Below are 23221 nucleotides of genomic sequence, written 5' to 3' on the forward strand. Positions count from 1 at the left end.
TTTCCTTACAGGCTTCGGATACCAGCTTTTATTATTTATCCAGTGCACAGTTTTACTGATTAATCCAGATTAAGGCTATAAGCCAGATCCAGCAAGTCGCCGCCTTGAGGCGTTTGATATGGCCAGTTGACCAAGCTCGTCAGCATTACTTGATGCAGATCGTTCATAACAGGCGTATAATGCCGCAACCATTCCCCAACGTAAGCCTGAAGTGAAAACAGATTGATGAAATCAGGAAACACAATCCAATGATTTCTGATTGAACGGAACAATCTAATATGATGCTAAAATAATTCAGTGCTCAATTGATTGATGGTCGTAACATGTTATATACAGACAGGTAATCATATGTTCTTAATCCATCACATGTTGGAACATACCGCCACCTTATTCCACCACCAATCCTAAAACCAGCCATAAACTGCTCAGATTTCCAAGCCAATAGTAAAAAAGTAGATTACCTTCAGTGTGCTGCTTCGGGCTGTTTTAGGGATTAGGCGGCTTTCTTCTTTAAAGAGTGTTCATACTTGTTATCTTGCTTCTCTATTTGAAAGATGTATTTTGCAATAAATGCCTAATACATGCATTAGGTAGGAATTGCAGCCTTAAAATGACCCACGAAGCCCAACCATTTTTCAGTAAATCAGAAGCTATGGAGATCAACACCATATGGCCAATTCTAATTTCCCTAAGCATGAAAAGCATAACCAAAGTAAGCATAAGGGGAAGTAACCTGTTGAGGTCTCATAATCTTCGTATCAGGATCATCCAAGGACTCTCGCCAATGCGCCAAGTACCCAGCCATTCGAGGGATTGCAAATAAAACTGTGAAAAACTCAGGCGGAAATCCCATGGCCCTGATTACAAAAATTCATCATTCCAAACCCTGTTATATAGGCTGGGAAAAATTGCACATCTTATCCATGTTAGTTACAAAACTGAATTCAATGATAGATTACCTATAATTAACCCAGAGTAGAAGTCAACGTTAGGATATAGCCTCCTCTTAATGAAAAATTCATCAGATAACGCAACCTTCTCCAAGGCAACTGCAATCTGCACGGCCGAAAAATTTTACCCGCAAATCAGAAGTTAACCAAATATATTGAATTGAATTCACATTAAATAAAGCAGAAGTTCTCCCACTGCGATATTTATATATATATAGTGGTATTATAAACATTAGCCAATAATCTATTATAATGAAACAAGTTGCTCAAGATTTAGAATTGACTCTAGACCCTGACCAGAAGTGGATGGCTCCTTTTTTCCCTGGACGAAATATGACTTCTAATGAATGCTCATGCAAACACATGAAAAACATAAACCAAATCAACATTGTCTAAAAGCAAGTGCCTTAAAATAACCCCCCCCCCCAAAGCTTATGTCCCCAATAACAACCCTAATATTTCACAAAAGTGATTCTATTTTCCTGGAAGAATACCAAACTGTATTAAAGAGCATGCAAAGTTGAAAATCTAGTGGTCTGTTATTGTATTCATAACCCATGGCCAGAAAAGTTTAAAGCTTCAGGAATATTAAATAGGCAATTAGAAGAAAGAAAACCCATGGGATAGATAAACACCTCAATAAGAGGGTCCCGACCAACAATGGAAAACACTTCATCTGCCAGTCTCCTTAGGACCCTTGCTCTGGGGTCATAGTTCTTGTAAACACGATGTCCAAAACCACTGAGCTTTCGTTTCCTAGAGAAAAGATAAAGCACAGGATGACAGGATAGATATATCAATTATAACTTTCATTTTCACAGCTAGCAGTGAAGGTCTGAGGCAAAACCACATAAAAGGAAGGCACCATAATGACATCACCATTTCAGAGTAAATGATAAACAGGGGGAAATAAGACCCCAAATACAAGAAGGTAATAATCACCTGGCTTTGACACCCTCAATGAATTCTGGAATGTTCTCAACCGTTCCAATTTCACTCAGCATCTTCAGGACAGCCTATAGAACCATCAAAGGTCACATTATTATGCTTGCCAAAAGTATTGTGTTTACGCAGGGAAATGGTCAGAAACAAGCTATAGTGAAAAGTTAGTGATAGTTTGCATGACGCATTTAGAGGTACCTCATTGGCTCCACCATGAAGAGGCCCATATAGTGCTCCAACAGCACCAGCAATAGCGGTGAATACATCAACACCACTGCAAAGGATAAGGTGGTTAGGATACACTGAACGTAGAATGATTTATGTTGTTTAACAATTTTGAGCCTCAACCTTGAGACGAAAGGTGCCGGACAGCGGACGTAGAGCAGTTCATTTCGTGTTCCGCATGCAAGATGAAGATAATATCTAGTGCGCGAGTTAGCCTAGGATTCGGTTTATATGAGCGATTGCCTCTGAAAACATGCAAAAGAAAATGTTATTTGAGTTTAAAGCTCCAAGATGATGTAATTACCGTGCATGTGTATGTGTATTATTATATCATCTTAAGAATACTATATACTTTGTGCCAGAAAAGAAATTATTCCATGCAAGCAAGAGCAAGAGACCAAAAAAAAAAACTAGTGAGTACTGATGATGATTTACCTCACTCGGACAAAAAAATTAAATCAATAGAAATTGAAGCTTTATATCATTCCATATTAACAATAAGACCTTTAAAAACACATAAGACATACAAAGAATCCAGCATGTATAGGAAGTTCTCCGTGTAGGAAGGTGGCTGGATGGAAGCACTGGTGGCCTTCCTGCCAATCTAAGATAAGCTGCTGCAGCAATTGTTGTTATCTGCAATCAAAAGAAAACATAATAGATATATTAGGTATATTGCGAAAATGCATAAACTTGTAAGGTAGCTGCTCAAAACTCCGCAGAATGCAAGCTGTAAACCCAGTTCTAGACACACCAATATCAGCTAAATAAATTACGCGTGCCTAGGTAGAAGGGTAAGGAGGAACGAGGGGAAAAAAACTGTATATGCAAACCTTTCCAAGGATTCGTGCTATTTGTTTGTCTCTTACTTGTTTTGACTGGTATACATCAAGACCCTGCATCGAATTTTAATATGCATTAAATAAGAGTAGAATGGGAAAATTCTACTAGTTATGAGAGAAGTATATATTGCTAAAAAAAAAAAAATCAAGATCCACAAAACTATATGTCACCATCATAAATGTGCAGCATTGTAAAACAGTGCACAAGCTGAAAAACTTTAAAAGTAACTCGTCTTGCTTACCCTAAGAGCAGGATTTGCATCTGGGTGAAAAACTGACAGAGCACTTATGGCACTAACAAGTACACCCATTGGATGTGCATCATGTGGCATTGATTGTATGATATCCTACAACACAAAAGTAAAAAGATAACACTCCATTAGGTTAATAGACATATTTCTCTGGGGGAAAAAACTCAGTTACTCCCCCTAAAATGATCACTGCAAGGAAATAATTTCCACAAACCATAATTAAAATACAGACTGCCGCAGTAAAATAAAAGTGAGTTTCTAGGACATTTTGTCCAAAAAAGCGCCCCAGGGGGAATAATAAGGACTTGCCACTTCAATACTTAGCAGTAATGATCAACCATTCAAATTGAGGCTTCTTTAACATTGCTCTGCTCTTTATCATTTTACTACATGCTAAAAATACAAAATTTTATCTCCATGGGATACATGCAAGTTAAGTCACCCATTAACAAACAAAACAAACAGATGAAAGAAAGGATGAAAGAAGTAAAAGGAATAAAAATTTATAGCATGAAATGATCAAATAAAACAATAAAAGTATTACTGAACTTGATTAGAATAAACAATCCACAATATCATCACATAGCAGAGAACCTCACCAGAACTCCTTGCGGAACAGCTGAATGCTGAGATATAGCAAACTCCCAATCGGCTAACTGACTTTGAGTAGGCAAATTTCCATACACTGAAAAGGCAGAAACGGATGAGTCAAACAGTTGACAGAAACACGCATGCTATAAATAAATTGAAGTATATTGCTATCATAATTTAGAAGTTTGGGCACTGTGCTTGCCCAAGGGAATCATCATTTTAGAATTTTTATGGTTTTACAGAACATATATGCTGCAGATTAGTTATAGACTGGCAATATAGTTCTTGAAGATGCTCACTTATGAGATATGCAACTTCCATATAGGTGCTTTTCTCCGCCAACTCCTCGATTGGGTAGCCTCTATATCTAAGGATTCCCTCATCGCCATCAATATAGGAAATTTTTGATCGGACAGGAGCTGTGTTCAAATATCCCGGGTCGTATAGTTTGAGCCCCTTGTCATTCTTTCCGGTCGATATCTGCACGTTAACAATTGGAGTCCCACAATAAAAAATCCATAACGCATAAGACGGTAAGTTGCACTTGTGCTGCAAATCCAAACTACCCCATGGCACACTTGGATTGATAGATTCTGAATAGCATATGACTAAAAAATTAATAGGCAGAATGCTAACATTAACAATAATTGGCCGCACAGAAAAAATACGCATCCAACCGATTCAAAGAAGCCGAACAGATCAGAATTGACCAAATCCCAGTTAGCCAATCACAAAAAGCTTTCAAAATCAAAGCTTACGTATATAACTCATTGATCAGAAAATACCTTCTTGAAGTCAGCAGCCTTGATCGTTCCCTCTTCGGAGACCTCAATCTGGTACTTTTTCCCAGTCCTCTCGTCGACGATCGTCAAAGACCCCTTGAGGTTGCCGGGTGGCAAGATTGAAGTTTGAGCAGAGAGAGGGAAAGGGTCGAGCGAACGTGCGTGATCAAGTTGCTCAGTGTAAGAAGGTCGTAGGTGAGCAGTGAGCCGGGCCAAACGGCCCCGAGCAAGCACCACCGTGGATTCGGAAGAATCGTGGACATTCCGTATTCGCTTTTTCAGTTTCGTTACAGAATTGAATGGAAACAACGTAACTCAGAAAAGAAAGACTGGGGAAGAAGACGAGAAGATCGCAGAGAAGTTGGGTACGCAATTGGATCGTTCAAGAGGAAGGGAGAAAATTTAAGCAAACTAGCTGGATTACGTGGAGCCTGGTCGGTATATTTGGATCGACCAAGACAAATTGAAATTGCAATTTACAAATAAATACATTTCTCCTTGGGATTCGAAAAATAAAACCTTATATTCCAAAAGATAACATCGAAAATTGAGCTCACAGGTTCTATCCTTCAACACAGTAAGAGTGTAGACGACAGGTGAGGGAACTTTATACCGATTGAATATGCAGTGCAGACAATGTGCACTGTGAAAAGAGTATATACTTTCAATTGATCATACATATTTATCACTTTTAATTATTTTTAACAGTTTTCTCAAACATGTAATTCAGTTAGTTATAAATATAAATTATACGCAGCGAATAAAATTCAGCTTAAAATATCTATGCGGATAATGATTAATGATGTTGATTTAAGGGACCCACCAAAAGAAACAAATAGGATATGAGCATTTGGCGAAAGGATCTAAAGAAAATATAAATATAAATATACTACTTCAGCTTTTTAATATGAAATTACTTACCTAATTTGAATAAATTAAAAAAATTAGTTAAATTAGTTATTGTAATAAATAGGTATTTTTTTCAAATATCATTGCTAATTAAGTGTATTGATCAGAATACCATTATTACAAAACTACCTTAAAAAAATAGACAGATATGAGAGACAATGTCTTATATTTAGTATCAAAACAAAAGTCAAATGAGTTCCTATATTAAAAATTGAATAAAATAAGCTCTTACGTTGAGGAGCAGTCTATTTATTTTTGGAAAAAAGGCACTATATGCGTAGAGGCTTTGGCCAAAGAATTTATCTACCATACGCTTAAACAAAATGAATTTAATCGTTTTATAAGTAAATACTTGAGTTGTGTGGCTCATTAATGTATTGAACATTTTATTGAGAAAAATTATAATATCGGTACGATATGTGCTGAAATTTCGGAATAGTTTTCCAGGGAAGTAATAAATAAAATTTTTATAAATTGATATAATATCCAAAAAAATTTAGTCATTCTTCATTGATATTATATATTGAGTGAATTATAATACTTTTTATAATAAATTCCAATTACACTTACTTTTATTTTAAAATTATGCTGGAAAGAATAGTTTAGCTCCACAGTTTCATATCTATGGTTGATGATGATTCATCCTTGGGAATTGGCCCGTGAGTTGCAGATTGTTTAGATTCATCTGGACAGGCAGTCAGGGTCTTATCAATGAATAATTATTTGTTAATAAAGTAGAGATAAATTCACTTTTTCAAGATAATTTTAAACCATGATGAGACTTATTTCATGACAAGCTGACAACTTGGGTCGCTCAATCTTGCCAAATATTCAAATATGGCATGCAGTAATAATCTGGATCTTTTCAGTCACAATAATTTGAATCATTTCAAAATTAAATTACATTTGAGTTTAATATTAGACTTTTTTACTGAGATAGTTTTTGGTTAACTCAGTAAATTTTTTCAAAAAATCCAATGCAAACAAAAATTTTTACCAAAAAAGAAAATAGAAATATTAGTTATTAAATTAACACTTGATATCCAGTGACAAAAATTTTGAAAATTAAAGTATAGTTTATATTATAAAGCTAAAAATTATACAATTTAAGGCCTTGCCCCTATACAGCAGCCACCACAATCACCTTGCTCTGTATGAGAGATCAGTTGAATTGCATTGTGGTGAGCTCAATACCAATCCTCTTCATTTATAAAAACCAAAGCATAATTGCATATAATAAACACATTCAAAGAGAGATGGAAAAAAATTATGAATATAAATATGATATCTGTCTCCCAAATCCCAGTCACATTCTTTTTGGTCATTCTCTCCGAACACATACAAACTGTAGAGGATCTAATTTAGTGATGAGTGGAGCTGACCTTGCTCAAGTCACATGATCTGAGTTATTGGCCTCTAATGAAGCATCAGAAGGACTGGTGTTCTTGATCTCATGACTTGCACCAGAGAGCTGTGAATCATCAACTTCCTTAGAGATATCAGAAGGTTGTACATCATGAACCTCGTTGTTAGTTGCATCCATTTGCTCAGCATTTTCATCGCCATTCACTTGGTTCAGTTCTTCCTTTATAACTGCATCAGCTGAATGCTTCAGTTCTTCATTGTTACCTCAGAAGCCAGATGCCAGCTTCTTCACTTTATTTCAGAAGCTAAATGTTTTAGTTCTTTGTTAACCTCACCAGCTGCATGCTTTAGTTCTTCATTGTTAACCTCAGAGATATATGCATTGGCTCCTCATTATTTTCTTCACCAGCTGCAGAGGCTAACGCTGACTGATCCATCTCGAAGTTTGCATCACAAAGATGCAGATTCTCACCACCATTGTCACCATCTGCATGAATTAACAGGACAGAATTGACCTCATTATCTAACGCATAGATTTGTGATTGATCCGGTTCTCTGTCGACTTGACTTAGTTGTAATTCTTCAATCTTCATAGCAGCACCGTAGAACTGAGGTTGCTCGTCCTCACTAGCTGCATTATACTGAACTGCATCATCATCTTCATCTCTCCGCAATCGTTTACCAGAACCTTTTCTTCTGACCCTCTCCTTTCCTCTCACCCTCTTTCCAAGCTCAACTTGTGGGGTGGCTGGCACTATGGCTGGACTACCAAACTGGTCTCTCAAACATTCATGTGCAATTAATCTTATTCTAGAAATTGATTCAATTTGATCTGCATCCAGCCCATCAGTTGCAAAAGTGTCCGCTATATGTGCGATATCCCTCAAACCAGCATTCTGAAAACATTTGGGTTTGTTCTTTAAAAAGCATTTCAAACTTAATCTATAATATCTATAAGATGTAAATGCTAATTCGTGAAACATATATACTCACTGTTCTTTGAAACTCGGATGAGAGAGAAATAGGCCTTCCCACAAATCTGCGAGAGTAATTTTTAGATACCATTGTATGTACTCATTTTCATCTACCTCATCATAACCCTCGACAATATGGAGATGCCGGTCCATCCATTCACTAAGCTCCGATTCCATTTTCCCTGACAAATTGACACCACCATCAACTCCTCGACTCTTCCTCTCCCAGTGCTCCACATGCTCTGGAATTGATTGAAGCATGCCATATTGCCTTAGGCATCGATTCGGAAGATGCCTCTCTGCCTTGTCAAAACATATCAACATTGTCTTTGACCTCCCAAGAATTAAAGTGCTTTTGATGTCTTCTGGAATTACCGTACTGTCCATGCTTTTGTATGGCAGCCACTCCACCTGTGCATCAATTACACTAAACAATATTCTCTCTTGACAATATATGAGACTCTAATCAGATCACGAAATGGAGATAAGCCTCTTTTTGTGTCCATTAAAAATGGTAAGATATCGATTTGATACTCCAAAGGTTTTTTGTATCACAACAATACCTATATACTTAGTTTGAATTTCCCCTTTCCTGTGAAATTAAAATGATGCTATAAAATCTCTACAGAATCAAATCTCCTATAATTTGAAACATAATCATCTCATCAAATCATTTTTAAAAAAAGAAAAGAAAATCTACAGAGAAATCTAAGAAAGAAAAACAGAGAGAATTTTCGTTTAAAATAAATAATTAAATATAAGACTTACATCACTTGGTTTTAGGGAATCCAAAGCCTTCCGGTAGAAAATTACATCACGATTTGCTGTTGGACCACTTTGTTTTCCTTTCCATCTTAGCACAAATGGAAATTGATCACGCATAGGATCGTGGTTAAGCTTTGGCCGGCCAATATTCAGGTAAAAGTAACTCCAGCACTGCAGAAGTACAAAGACTAGTTAGACAAGCATTTTGAAGAACGTTAAAAAGATAGCATTAAAAAAATTATATTTAAAAAATCATATGAGCAAACTTAACTGACCTGCAGTAGTGTTAAACAGCCACTAATAGTGCTTTGAGTTTTCAGAGAGGCATTTCCCAGAGCTCTATATAAAAATGCTAATGCTGCTGCACCCCAGGCATATCTTCCACATTGCTCAAAATTCCCAAATAACGGCAAGTACATTACGGGGACTTTGTTCCCAGTGGTGGTGGAAAATATGGTACTACCTACAAGATAAAGAAGATAGGCACGAGTATGTTGTTCTATTACTTCCATTGAAGCATTTTCAGGACAGTGAGAAAAGAACTCTTTCAACCAACTCAGCTTCACCATTCCACCACTTGTATAACCAGATTCAGGTGCTTTGCCAAGGTACTTTTCACAGACTGAACTGCATGCAGTATATGTTATACCTATTACAGGGTCCCCATCTATAGCCAGACCTAGTAAGAGAGCAACATCTCTGAGGGTTACCGTCATTTCTCCAACATTTAGGTGGAAAGTATTTGTTTCTCTTCTCCACCTTTCAACCAGGGCAGAGATAAGAGGGTTATCGAGACTAATGGCTGGAATTGATCTTAAGTACCCAAAACCAGCCTTCTGTACCAATTCAATCTGTTTATGAGTAAGTGTCCACTGATCAAGCTTTGAAGTGTGTTCATGGCATCTGAGAGCACCACGCTCCTGTTGATTCATTAACAAGACAACAATATAGCATAAGAAATCAAGACAGTGACGAGATTTTTCGAAGACAAACAAAGATGAAGAAAAAAGGACTGCCAGAAGGGAAAACTGCACCTGTCCTTCCCAAACTGCCGTAGATACATGCTTATCTTGATCATATAAAACTGAACCATCAATTGGTCCTGCATTAGTCGCATAAAGGTCCGCCACTTCTACTTCCATCAGTATAACTAATGAAAGAAACCCAAAACGAACATAAAATAAGAAGGAGCACCTTACAATTATTTAGGTTATCTTAACACATAAAAGAAAGAACTTGACAGGAAGGAGAGGAGTACAATAACAAAGGAAAAAGCATCCTATTAAAAGGAACAAAGAACATATAACGAAATTCAACATAACAAATCAAATCCCTACAAAAAGTCATTAGCTTATGAGTAACATATTCGAATAAATGAATAAACACAAATCAATTTGATGTAAGATGAAAAGAATTCCACCTTAAAAGGGGGGGTCTAAAGAATGTTCGAATGTAATACTTGAGAAAAATGAACGTCTAGTCAACTTCAAAGTAGCATTAAGCATGAATATAGGGAACAAAAATAATTTTCATTACTTGATCATATGTCTATGTTCTCGCGTCTTAAAACCAACATAAACAAATGTTAAAATCAATCTACTATTATTACCAAAGACGTCAAAGGATTTATACAGCGGATTCTAGTGCCCCCTCCAAAATAATTCTTTCGACAACAGTAGACATTAAAATTGATTGCTGTGAAGACGTCTTTAATTAAAAGCCCAAATTTATAAATAGTTGGCTTTCATATGAACGGCAAACAAGCAAACACATCAATCAATGAGAAAAGAAATAGTTAAAAATTACTTTCAATTGATCACTTTTCAATTTTCATTCAACGGCAATACGGATAGTATTAAGTTCATTAATTCACTTATTTGATTCAACAAAACCAGCTTCCTTCAAACTTTCATTCTTTCCTTCTTTTTTAAGATCAAGAACTCTTCAGAAAACAAATTCCTCCTCGCACCCCATGCCTTTCTCAGACCCCACCAACGTACTTCAATAATCATCACGTTTCCAGGAGGTTTCCTCAATCAGCTTTAAGGAAACAAAAACACGATGGCATTTACATTGCATTGCAGAATTATTTATTAAACCAAACAAAAACCCTAAAATAATCCAATTTGACAACCTTCAAGCTAGGGCTTGGCTGAGCATTGCCAACAATTTCTCAGGGACACAAACCCAGAAGAGAGCAAGCAGGGGAAGCAGCTGGCCCCCACTAGTATCTGGGATCAAGAAGCGAATCGAAACATCGGAAGAGATTGAAAAAAGAGAAGAAATCTGCATGGCCATGGCAAGGACTCGGACGAAGTAAATTGACATGCGTTTTAACTCCGAAAATTTGAAACGAAACAAAAGATAAAAGAGAAGTGAATTGTGAGGGAGAAGAAGGGAGGGGGTGATGGGTCCTTACAGTGAATGGAGACGAACACGATACGACCTCCTCCGGCGTCGTTGCTTAGCTTAGCAGAGTGAGGGCAACAAACAAAAGAGTACAATTATTATTTATTATTATCTTAAGTGCGGCAGAAATAGGGATTTTCTTTTTTAATGGGCCCGAACATTACGTTGATCCGCTACGAGCCGCCCAACTTGGACCAACTTGTAAACAAATAAAAGATTACTGATTACAAAGGGTCGGGTGTAAGTTACAGAGCCCGTGCTTTACAATGTAATGAATCAAAATTCAAATTCTCGCTTAAAAAAATATTCATATTTACCAACAGGGATTAGGTCTAGTGAAAAGGGCTAGTCCCTCACAACGTAAAGAACCAAGGTTCAAATCCCCACTAGGAGAGATGTCCACATTTAGTGCCCTACAGTGCCTCGAATAAGATTATCTCTAATAGAAGGATACTTATGTTTTAGCAAAACAAATATTCATATTTAGTGCTCCGACAGTGTTTTAAATAGAATTGGCTTTAATAAGAGGATACATGTACCTAGCAAAAAAATATTGATTACAAGGAAATTATCCAAAAAATATATATAATGAAGGTTGATTTAATTACCAAAGTGCAACTCATAGCCTAAAAAATATGACAAATACTTTTAATTGTTTGCCTGACCTTACCAGCTGTGAATTAACAATCTAAAATTACAAGTGAGGTTGTACACGTAATTTCTCAGTTACAGAAGAATGTATTGCTATTAGGCTATAGGGCTACTGACAAAAGCAAGATTTTTTTGGCTTGTTTAGCTAAGGTAATTTCTCCCATGTTGAGGCTTGAGCACTCGGGGATTTCAGGGGAAAAAACGTGAACAAAAATATTTTAATCAAATAATTAAAAATTCAATGCAAAAACAAATCAGATGTTTCACATGGAGTTATATAATTTAAGCGCTTAATTTTAACATGTAATTTAGCACTTAATATTAAAAAAGTTCTTCTAACTTTATTTTTGGAGGGCCAAATAATCCTTAGTTGAATCAAAATCAAACATTGAAATGGCATTCTAAGTGTTTTAAAAGAAATAACGGTTTTGAGAATAAAAAAAGCAGTTCCTAACCTTAAGCAATTTCCAAGTAAAATAATTCATGATCTTCCAACCCACTCTATATCATGACTTTCCTAAAACATACTCCTTGTCTGCATTGTAAGAACTCTTTTTCTAGAAGAAATTTTTTAGCCGAGGTTTTCATAATTTCAGTGAGGATTAACATAATATTTGTTCCTTCAAGTTTGTCTTTTATTTTAATTTTAATCTATCAGGTTTTAAACCATAAGTTTTACTCTCTCAAAAAACAAAATAGTTTAAATTTTTATTAAATTATATAAATCAATGTTTTAAATGAAAATAAATTTCGGAGACTAAAACCTATGATTTTAAATTTAAAAAATCAAAACTAAAATGACAATAAACTTAAAATATCAAAGTTTGTATTAACCCTTTCAATAAATATTTATTATTTTTTCTCCTATGCCCATTTTAATAAGGGTAACGAAAGAGAGTAAAAATTAATATGATATTAAATTGTTATTTAATCAATGAAAATAATACCACCCTTCACGAATCACTGGTAGTATATTTAATATTTATTTTTTAATCTTGTCCTTGTTTAATTTCCATTAAAAAGAGAGAAAGAATGCTGAGATATGAAAATAATTTGTAAATGTCGAGAGATAGATAACTTTAACAAGAATAAAATTAAAAAATTTTGTCAATTTAATACACTTCTTAATACATGAAAATATAAGTGACTTTTATTTAAGACTAGCAACATACTTAGAATCACTTAAATTTTATAATAAATTTGATGCCTTTAACTAAATTCATTTTATGGATTAATATTTTAATCCTTCAATTAGGATCACGTACTACAACAAACCCTTCAAAAATTCAAAGCGCAGCAAGACACTAATCACTTTTTGTAAAATTCATTTCCTTAACGGAAGTTCATCAGTGCTGCAAACTCGTTTGGTTAGAGCCTGCACTGAGTCAGATCAAAACAGGAACTAAAACAAAAGGCCAATTGGCAATTTCACTTTCTAAAATTCAGAAGAGCTTGAGTGACACTTGACATTTTGATAGGGCCAGTCCATCTTTTTCAACGCAAAAGCATTACATATTTATATATATTTATTTAGTTTAAAAATATTTGACCCTTTTGAACAAACATAACATAATAAGCAAGTTTACAACAAGAGTATTTTCTGCAACTTACCTGTTTCGAATTCAATCCCTACAATTGAAAGAAAAAATCAACATAATTCAGGAAATAGTTAAACATTTTAAATATCAGAAGCTCTAATACACTATAGGAACAAGTTCTATTTGATGCAGTAGAAAACAACACAAGCATCTTAAAAATTAGCAGCTCAAGATGCTTAACAGTTGGTATTACAAAATGAGCGATTTCGGCTCCATTTAACTTAGAAGAGGAAGCAACAGAAAACGACCTAAGCACAGCAATTAACAAAGCTCACGAAAAAACAACATTAAGAGTTTCATAAAGCTAATAAACCTTACTCCGTACTTCCCTGCACATGGTTCACACAAATAACCAAAATGACAAAATACAGAGGGAAACTTGTGGGGAAAAAATGAATTTGAATAACGTTAAGCCCAAAAGAAAAAAAAAAGTATATATATTATCACAAAGTTGTCAACTTGTACTGGTTATTCTATGGCCGAGTTCCGAATCTTGCAGTTGTTGGATTGCAGAGATGTCACTAACCAGAATGAACCCCAGAAAGCCATGCAAGACTATGAGAACATCCGAAGAAAGTTGTTTGCATAAGCCATTGGCTTCACATCCGGGTGTGGCTGCAAATTCCACAAACATAAAGATCATGAGAACTGAAGAAAGTTGTTTGGGAATCAGAAGCACATCAAAAGAAGTGGCTTCAAACTGGAAAATCATAAAGTAACAGCACAAATGGAAAGCACAAAAGATACTAACCACTGCTGAGTACGTAACAATGTTTGGCTTCAAATCAGGTGCTTCAAATCGAATAAATGCACCTTTGTTACCCATCTGCATGGAATGGAAATATCAACATTTTACTGATGGTAACAACAAACACCCAACTATGCTTCAGTGAGGGCAATTGATTCTATTAGATATAAACGGAAATCTCCACATGTTAAGCATGCCATATGTTCATTATATTGCCCATCCCATTGAAAACAAAATCAAGCCAACCTTCCCTACCGGCCCCCAGGCCCCAAAAAAAAAAAAAAGCCTTCATATACAGAGCATCAAGCGAGAAAAAACAAATAAGCAGTATTTATAATTTTATATCACTTAACTACTAGAAAGCATTAGATTGCTACAGAAAATGGAGGATTTAATTACCTGGTCACAGTAATTTGGAGCAGAGAATACAGTTATGAGTTTACCATCATGTTCAATCTCATAACCCTCATCCTTTACTTCATGAGATCTGACAACTAACTCTGAAAATTGATAGAGAATATACATTAATTCACGGATTAAAGAGCAGGAGCATTATCAAACTGGTAGCAAAGATACCTAAATTATTTTCCTGCAAAAAGCTTTTTGTCACATCTGGACCAAAAGAAAGACCGACACCACGCTTGCTTGGGCCCCGTCCAGGAAGAGGTTGTGGATCACTCCATAGCAATTCACACATTAATCCTATTCATATGAAACCCAGATTCATAAGACTCCCATTAAAACAGAGAAAACAAAAGGGGAGGCAACTATGAAGCACAGGAATATTTTTGTTCAAGGCTTAAGGTACGTGACGTCAAGAACAACTAAACCAAAAATAACAAAAGGGTGCATCTAACCTTCTTCCGGAGGCTCGCAAAATCGGTTTATTGCTCTGATGTCAGAGAGTTTCACCCCATCAACACTAAAAAGACCTCCATGAACCACAAATACCTTATCATTGATCACATGAGCCAACGGTAAACAGCAGAAGACTTCTGCAAATAGTTCCACAAATGTGTCGCTTAGCTTCGAGCGAACCTCGCCCTCAAAACCATATATCTTGTTCATGCTCTTGCTCTCATGATTCCCTCTTGCTAGATATATGGCTGGAAGTCAAATGAAAAGAAAATAAGATATGATACCCAGCACATACAAATTTATGAGAATCCAATCATACAAACAGCAATAGATAATTAAACATATCCCAAAAAAATCAACTTAAACAGCACACATCTAGATGCTGCCATTAATGAAGCCCAGCTGCACAAAGTATCCAAAAAAATAACAAAACAAACATAGTGACGAAGGTGTAGCAAGGATTCACCTGAGGGAGACATGCACTTGAATGCAAACAAAGTGAGGATGACTTCCAGTGAAAAAGATCCTCTATCCACAAAGTCACCATTAAAAAGGTATGGATTCTCTTCTGAGGGAAGCCCATTAAGCTCAAAAATATTTAAGAGATCATAGTACTGCAGGAGTTTTGAAAGAAAAACATTAAGTTCTACAGATAGAGAGCTAATGAGAGAAAATTTCTCCGAAAAACCAAGCAGCATGGTGGTAGTAAAAGCGTAAAACAGTTTTCACATTCAAGTATACAAAGCAAAAATTGGAGAACTGAAAGAACTATGAGCACAAAATGGTTTCAAAAAAAAAAAAAACCAAGACATGAAACTCGACAATAGAATGAAAATTTATGAGCGAGTTTCGCATGATTATGGTTATTCACATTACTTTAGCAACATTATCCATTGCATTGTTGAGAAAAATGAGGACTAAACCTCATGCTAACATTCAAGCCTTACTCTTCATGCATTATACATCAAGAAAATAGAGAAGTAATTTAAAATCAGGCTACCATTCCATTAAGAAAAAAGGGAAACAAAATTGCAATCCTAGTGTTTAATGGTTCCATTATATTATGGCTTGAGTAAGATAGACAAAGATGCACTCCCTCCAGTCCTATATATCCGTCACCTTCTAAAACAAACTGGTGGTCCTAAACATTAGTCACTTCGGAGAAAAATGCGGAGCTCCAAAATTGACCCTTGTTTACATCTTCCTAGAATTTGTCTTTCTAAATTCATGCTTTTAAATAGGGGTAAACTTGCAAAATAATTTTGCTTTTAGACCATTCTAATGATTTAACTACCTCAATGATTTTGATGAGGTAGTTACAAGTACCTCATATCTAGGACACGAGAGTGTAATATGTCAAAGTCGCATGTGAATTTCCAGGACACCTAACTGAAAACTTAATTGAAGATGACTTGGAACCGATGCTGAACAGTTATATCCGATAATTAAAAGTTTAAAACAAGGTCGCTCCTATCAACTTCTGCTGCCAGAAGTCAAAGACAGAGCTGAAAACCAAAAGCGATTCCATGCAATTTGAAAACTATAAAGTATTTACCTGACCATGCACATCACCACAAACAGTGAAATGTTTGCCATCAGGAACATTTATATCAACAAGAGGAGGCAAGGCTAACAACATCTCTCTTGTTTGCAATACAATTTGGTAGGCATACCTACAAAAGTGAAGCAAGATCATGAAGAAGACAATACAGTAAACCTTCAAGAAACACAGAAATAAATGATAGATTCTGCTTCAATACCTTTTGTGTATGCACTTTTGGTTCTTAAAATCATCCATCATTTTTTTCACAAAATCCAAAGTAACAACATCCCCCTCTATTCTTGCTCCTGAGTATTGTGGCTCCACATCTAGCATTATAGAACACAATTTTGTTCAAGCTCCATGAATACAGGAACACAAATGCCAGAGTGTATATTTCGGCAAGGACAAAACCAAAAACACATCACATCGAATACAAAAGTAGCCCAAATAGTTCATTTTCATAGTAATGCAGACCTTCTTATAAAGTATAAAAAGATTTTAGATAGGAGGGGGGAAAATCGAAAAAATCCAATACAGGGCCACGATTTTGTTTTCTAATAAGAAATATATCATTATAATGCACAACAAAAAGACGTTAAATTTTCTCAATGCATTATTAATAATGATTCGACTGGTTTGCTGTAAATTTTTCAGATGCCTGAAGTTTATGATTTAGACCATATGAAATTTTAAAATGATTATCAACTGAGCTCAGATCTTGATTTGCTTTTAGCTCAGACCTAGGTCATGTAAATCACTCCTGCTAATTATACCAGCATCGTAGCTACTCCACCAATATGCCCCAAGGAGCAACAGCAGACCAACCACAACTGCAGCTACCATTGTGGCCACTGATGTCCTGAACAACATCACAACTGCTGCCATAACTGCCACTGTCACTGCTGCTATAGCCAATTCGGTGGGCATCAAAGAATTGTGACCCTTTCCTAAAATAATACAGTATATACACAGAATGATAATTCATAGTAAACCACGACTGATGTCCAAACACAAACAAAAATAACAGAATGACCCCAGCATTCATGATAATAGGAATTGGGGAGAAAAGGCAGGCGCTGCTTGTGTGATTGGACTACTTATCATTAACTTAGAAAAAGAAAATCCCTTTGACCTCATACAAGATGAAGAAAGGACTGAACACCAAAAATGGTGATTAGATTCTAAGCATTGTTGGTAAGACATATTCTTTCACCAAGGGACAAAACCTTTTGAGAACAAGGTATTTTGCTAACAATTACTGATAGAAGGAAGGAGATAGAGACTTGACAAGAATTTAGGAGTTTAAGAAAAAAGAAATTACAACAAAGAAAATTTTTTGAAGAAACTACAGTAGACAATATGTTGATTGATGAGGATAAATTGTACAAGATGTCAAAAGAGATCAGGTCAAACAAGAATTTTGATTTTAGAGGCCCTTCATGCCTTCATGTAGCCATGATTTTATTGAATGTAAACAACTGAGGAAAGAACTGGGAAAGAAACCAAAGAACAAAAGAAAGGCCCCAGTCCAATCCCGAACCTTTTGATTTCATGAAATGAGGAATATAACATCCTTTGGGAGGCAAAAGGTTTGCAGTGATACAGTTTTTACAGAGGGGGAAGAAGGCTTTGTGTTGGAAGGCTGCATAATATTGCCATTTCTGCATCTCTATAAACTAAACTAAACAGTACGCGCAGGTCTTAGCATATTCAAATGTTGCGGGGGTGAAAGCAAGGTAAACTAGAGACAGACTGGTCGCCCCCAGCTAAACTTAATGCTCAGTGAGGATAACCAGTTAATGACATGAACAAAATAAAATTAACGGAGCAATATTAAAGGAATAAACTGGATCCACTAAAGGAGTCTGACTAAGAGAAACAGAAATTGCAACCATAAAATTGAAATGACAACAAAGTGAATTAAGAATATCAAGCTCCTGTATCTTGGAATTGAACTAAGTCACACTTTCATCAGTCCTTTTCAAGGGGTAGAAATTGTTAAATATAATTAAAATATGGAAAATGAAACTGTCATTTTCGGGAGGTTAAAATTTTGTTTCTTCTACCACCAATCTATTAAATGCCCTTACGAAATATGAAGGAAAACAATATCCCCATCTAAAGGGAATCCTAGAAACACCAGACAAGGCTAAACATATTTTGGTTTAAGAACTAATGAGAGGCTAGACTCAAGTGAAGCGCCCAGCATTTCAACAAAATAGAACCCTACGGCAAAAGGCATCAATGGGAACAATCAAAATCAACAGCCACGATACATGGTCAGATTGGATAGAAGCATGAACTTGCAGCATCACCCTTGTTGATGCTAAAGAATGCCCTGGCCAATAATATTAGTTCCTTCAATTTAGTAATCTCTACTTATAATAGATTCACTTGAACTTGTAAAGCTCTGCATACTCGAGTTTTTTTTCCCTCTGATGACACATGCTCAAGTTTTAGATATGCAAATATAGTTGTTTTCTGCCAAATTATTTTTTCCCTTCATGAGCAAATTCATGAATGGCACGAAAATCATAGCCAAAAGACTTGATTAATTGCTTGGCTAAAAGAATTAAAAACACAAAAGGTTGCTCCATGACAACTTGTTTCCTTCAAGAGAATCAAAACACATTTATACACTGATCTATTTAAGAGAATGTCAATCTAAATATCACAACATATTCACATCATAGGGCATGATACAAAGAATAAAAAGATAATATCACATCCAAGTTATAACAATTGTACCTGGTATAGACCCTAATATAGACACATGTCCAGAATAATGGGCAACATAAAACAATAAAAGAACATAGAAATAGTATACAAATAATCACATTAAACAATAAAGAGAAAACACTATCGGAAAGAGAGGATAAAAAAAAATGATAACTCAAAAATATCAGCACGATGACATGTTTAGAATAGTACCTATAGAACGGAAATCTATGGATTCAGCTACTGAACGCCTTTCAGCATCTGGTGCAGAAATTGCTTCTTCAAATTTAAGTTTCATAACTGCCTTTTCACATTCCTTTAGTTTCCTTGTCGCATCAGGATCATTTGGGCACATTTTCTTGACCTAATTCCACATAAGTAAATTAAAATAAATATGGATATATTTCAACAGAGTACATGTTACAGACTAATAAAAGTGAGGTAGTCATTTCACCAAAAGGGTGAGGTAGTCAAAGTTATTTTTTGACGAATTAATACCTAAAAGAGAACATTTATCAAACCCCAGCAATTTCCATGAACATTATAATAATTGTCTTTTTCCTCTTTTGGCAAAATTTCATTGATAGAACAAGAAATTGATTTTTGAAAAGTTTGCTTCTACTGAGACAGAATTCCACAATGAGAAATTTATTAATAAATTCGAAGATGAAGAATAGACTACTGCTAGAACAACCAAAAGCTTTGGAGCAGCCTTGACTGGTTCACAGTTCACATCACAAGACAGGTGGCTAATACCTTCCTCACTCCCTCTCTTGCTAAGAAAACAAACCCTTTGTTTATATTGATTGTGGGCATGCCTGAAAGTCGCCCCAACTTTTAAACCCCAAGACAGCATTTCAGAAAATATTTCTAAACTCAGTAAACCAGTTTCTTCTATGCTACATAGTATGTCCCTTCTATTCTGTCCAGTCATTTCTTTCCATATCTATGTTTCAGTATCATCTTTTTCTCTAGCTCCCCTGTGTTTTCAAATAAATTACTACAGATATTCCGGACCATCTTTATTGTACAGCAATGATAACTAGTTGGTCTGTCACTAAAAGTACACATAAGAGATCACAGAGATCTTCCATATAGCTAGGAAGGTATCAATCTCTTCACCAGACCTAGGCAGGTAGCGAAAGATTTCAGGCACACCTAGCAACAGGTTGATTTTATATGCTCAAATTCTGGGAGATCTGTTCCATTCTCATATTTCGACATCCTCTAATATGCCTGGATTAATAACTGCCAATAAAAATAGTTAATTTGAAGATACAGCGCTAAAAGGCCTTTTCCCCCCTGAAATTTGGATGTTTTACAGTAAATCTTCTGGCCTGGTACAATTATTGCCCATCACTGTTTAATAATCTTGTGAGAAGGCTACCTGCTGAAAATCCTTCAGTGCTTCCTTGAACTTCCCCATGGCAAGATGAGCAGCACCTCGCCTGTAATAACCCTGCAACAAGAAGCCATAATCAGGATATATTCATCAACAATCCATTCATGCAAATGTAAGTAGGCCACATTAGCTTTAGTATGCACAGCACCTTTGTATATTTAGGATCAACTTCAATAGCCTTTGTAGCATCTTGTATCGCACTACCATATTCCTCAAGCCTAAGATGTGCAAAGGCACGATTGGCCCAGTAAACAGCATTTCGACTGTTCAGTTCAACTGCTTGTGTATATAAATCAATAGCTTGGCCATATTTGCGAGCTGAAAAGGGAATTCACACTATCAACAGATAAAGTAGACTAAAGAAGCAGCACATCAAGGAAAAGATCATTTAATAATAATGAGAGCAGGAAAATAAAGCAAGTCTAATATCTGACTCCAGTTTGAGAACCAACAAAGGAATACAAAGGCGATGCTAACGAAAATTTGCACAAGTTACAAGGATTTAGCTTATATTTAACAACTAGACAAAGAAAGCAATATAATCACATCAAAAAGTTATAATCAGAGTATTAATTACCATTGAATGCTTCGTTTGCAAGGATTTTGAATTCTTCAGCCTTTGACACATCAGAATTTTCAGTTTCCATATTGGAAATATTTTTTGTTAAAGTCTTTGATAAGAGTTTCAGAAGAGAACAGCGTCCATTTTTTACCGCTAATTTTCTTTACAATGTTTCACCTGCTCCATTAAAACAAAGAAGACAAATTAGCCATGTGATTGCAACCGCCACAGGAATACTCGTATAGGAGATAAAATTCAAAAGCATACAGTTTCCATAGCTAAATTCAACTTAAAGCGACTTCGAATACTATAGTAGCACGGCAAAGACTGACATAGTCACATGGGCGGATACCCTACTCCTTGCTGCTGCCATTTATAGTAAATCAAGATACCCCAATCATAAGGATGTTCAATCTTTTTAATCAAGTTAAAAATGCATAAAAAATGGGAACCAATTCAGAATACATGGAAACTCTAGTACAAGGGTCTGCCAATATAACTTTGAACTCCATCATTTCTATTCCTACTTAAAATCCAAATTTTAAAGCCAATACAATCAAAGTATTTGCTTTTGTTCCTCAAAGACGAGACCATTCACCAAAACGATTTCACTACACTATATGGATCAACAAATTGACTGAATCCCAAGAGATAATGAAATATCATGTTCTTCTGTATTCAGTAATCCCAGAAAAGGAAAAAAATTGATTATCTATTTAAGCTTTGAAAGAGGCTAGTCATTACGGGGAGTAAACAGGTAGTTGTAGTAGTTCTGACAAAGAAGGGAGTGAAACAACATTGAAGTAGAAGATCTGAGTATAGGTCGATTGCACGTGTGACGAGACAGGAGGTGGAAAGAGAGAAGAAGAGAGGGAAAGACGGAGACTTACTGGAAAGAAGGAGGCGACGCTCTCCACTTTCACCGGCGTCGTCGCTGGAGGGTTCAGGAAGTGAGTATTAAAAGACTGATTTATGGAAATTTTGACAATCTCAACCGGGTTTCGCCGACCCGACGTGTTTCTAACTTTTCGGCCCCAGATTGTCTCATTTTGGCGGGCCTGTTGGTGAAGTGGAGTTATGCCACTTAAATGGGTAGGGCTTACTTTTAAGTGTTCAGGATTTTCTTAAAAAATACACTTGATTCCTATTAATAGAATTCATAGATAACCAACAGAAATTGAGTCTAGTCACAATATAATAAACTAATATTCGAATCTCTGCTGAGAGAAGTATCTATATTTAGTGTCTGACAGTGTCTTGAATAGAATTGTCTCTACTAGGAGGATACCTATGTTTTAGCAACAATAAAAAAAGAATTCATAGATACATTTCTCAGTAAATTTTACTAATAGAATTCATAGATACATTTTTCAGTAAATTTTAGTAACAAACCACGTTATTCAAAGTTGAGGGTAAATGTGTAATTTTAACTTAATCTATTTTTTAGGTGCAATTTTATCCCAGATCTTTGGGTCTAATTAAATTAATCAGGGATAAAATTGCGTATCTAAAATGATTAGAGATAAGATTACATTTAGAAATAATATCAGAATTAAAATGGCACCTAGACCAAATGTAAAATTAAATACATTTCTATAAATCCAATAATACTAGTATACTATATGCGTACATTTTTAAGTTCTTAAATACTGTAAGCGAGATTAAGCTCACATTGTTCATTTACATGAAAAATTTTATGCATTAAACTATAAGATTATTGGTTATAAACTAGTCGTTAAAATAATATTAAGGACGTGACATGTAAAGAAGAACTCCCAAAATAAATGAAACTGCGAAAAGATGACATGGATTTTATTTATAATTTTATATATTCTGAATAAACAAAAGGTAGGCAATAAATATTTTTCTGAAGCGTGATGCGAGACTGTCATTTATAATTAAGCACGCATGAAAATATCTTGTCAGTTTCATTTATGAATAGCTGAACCGAAAATGACCAAACCGCCACCATAACATGTTATATATGGCAGTGAATATTAATATAGAGTGTCAGGAATTGTAAAAACAATCACAATCACGCTGGCACTTAGTTCAGGGGGACTCACGTATATACCATCAGCTGTTTATAATCTACGAACGAAATCTTATAATTATAACTCATAGTAATTTATTATT

General features: G+C 35.4%; 1 protein-coding gene and 2 pseudogenes across 3 annotated transcripts; all 3 read right to left on the reverse strand.

The window, feature by feature from the left end:
• Positions 1–32: 32 nt before the first annotated feature.
• Positions 33–5263, reverse strand: LOC114747203 (citrate synthase, glyoxysomal-like; annotated as a pseudogene).
• A 1616-nt stretch (positions 5264–6879) lies between these two features.
• LOC114747206 (protein MAIN-LIKE 2-like) lies at positions 6880–11086 on the reverse strand (annotated as a pseudogene).
• A 2273-nt stretch (positions 11087–13359) lies between these two features.
• On the reverse strand, positions 13360–22037 carry LOC114747204 (serine/threonine-protein phosphatase 5-like). Of its 3 annotated transcripts, none has more exons than XM_028935495.1 (14): positions 21976–22037; positions 21101–21262; positions 20672–20841; positions 20509–20580; positions 19335–19485; positions 17177–17350; positions 16621–16729; positions 16416–16533; positions 15327–15474; positions 14860–15108; positions 14579–14704; positions 14402–14502; positions 14006–14080; positions 13360–13869 (listed from the first exon to the last, which is right to left on the reverse strand). In XM_028935495.1, exons 2-14 carry the CDS (start codon positions 21168–21170, stop codon positions 13810–13812), a joined length of 1623 nt encoding a protein of 540 aa, XP_028791328.1. In that variant the 5' UTR covers positions 21171–21262; positions 21976–22037; the 3' UTR covers positions 13360–13809. The 3 variants fall into 3 exon arrangements, with proteins under 3 accessions (XP_028791328.1, XP_028791327.1, XP_028791329.1); XM_028935494.1 differs by having other exon boundaries at positions 17144–17350; XM_028935496.1 differs by lacking the exon at positions 17177–17350.
• Between the last annotated feature and the right edge of the window lie 1184 nt (positions 22038–23221).

The sequence above is a fragment of the Neltuma alba genome, unplaced genomic scaffold (genome assembly GCF_004799145.2).
Source record: "Neltuma alba isolate B1F8T4 unplaced genomic scaffold, ASM479914v2 tig00005247_pilon, whole genome shotgun sequence".
Lineage (NCBI taxonomy): Eukaryota > Viridiplantae > Streptophyta > Magnoliopsida > Fabales > Fabaceae > Neltuma > Neltuma alba.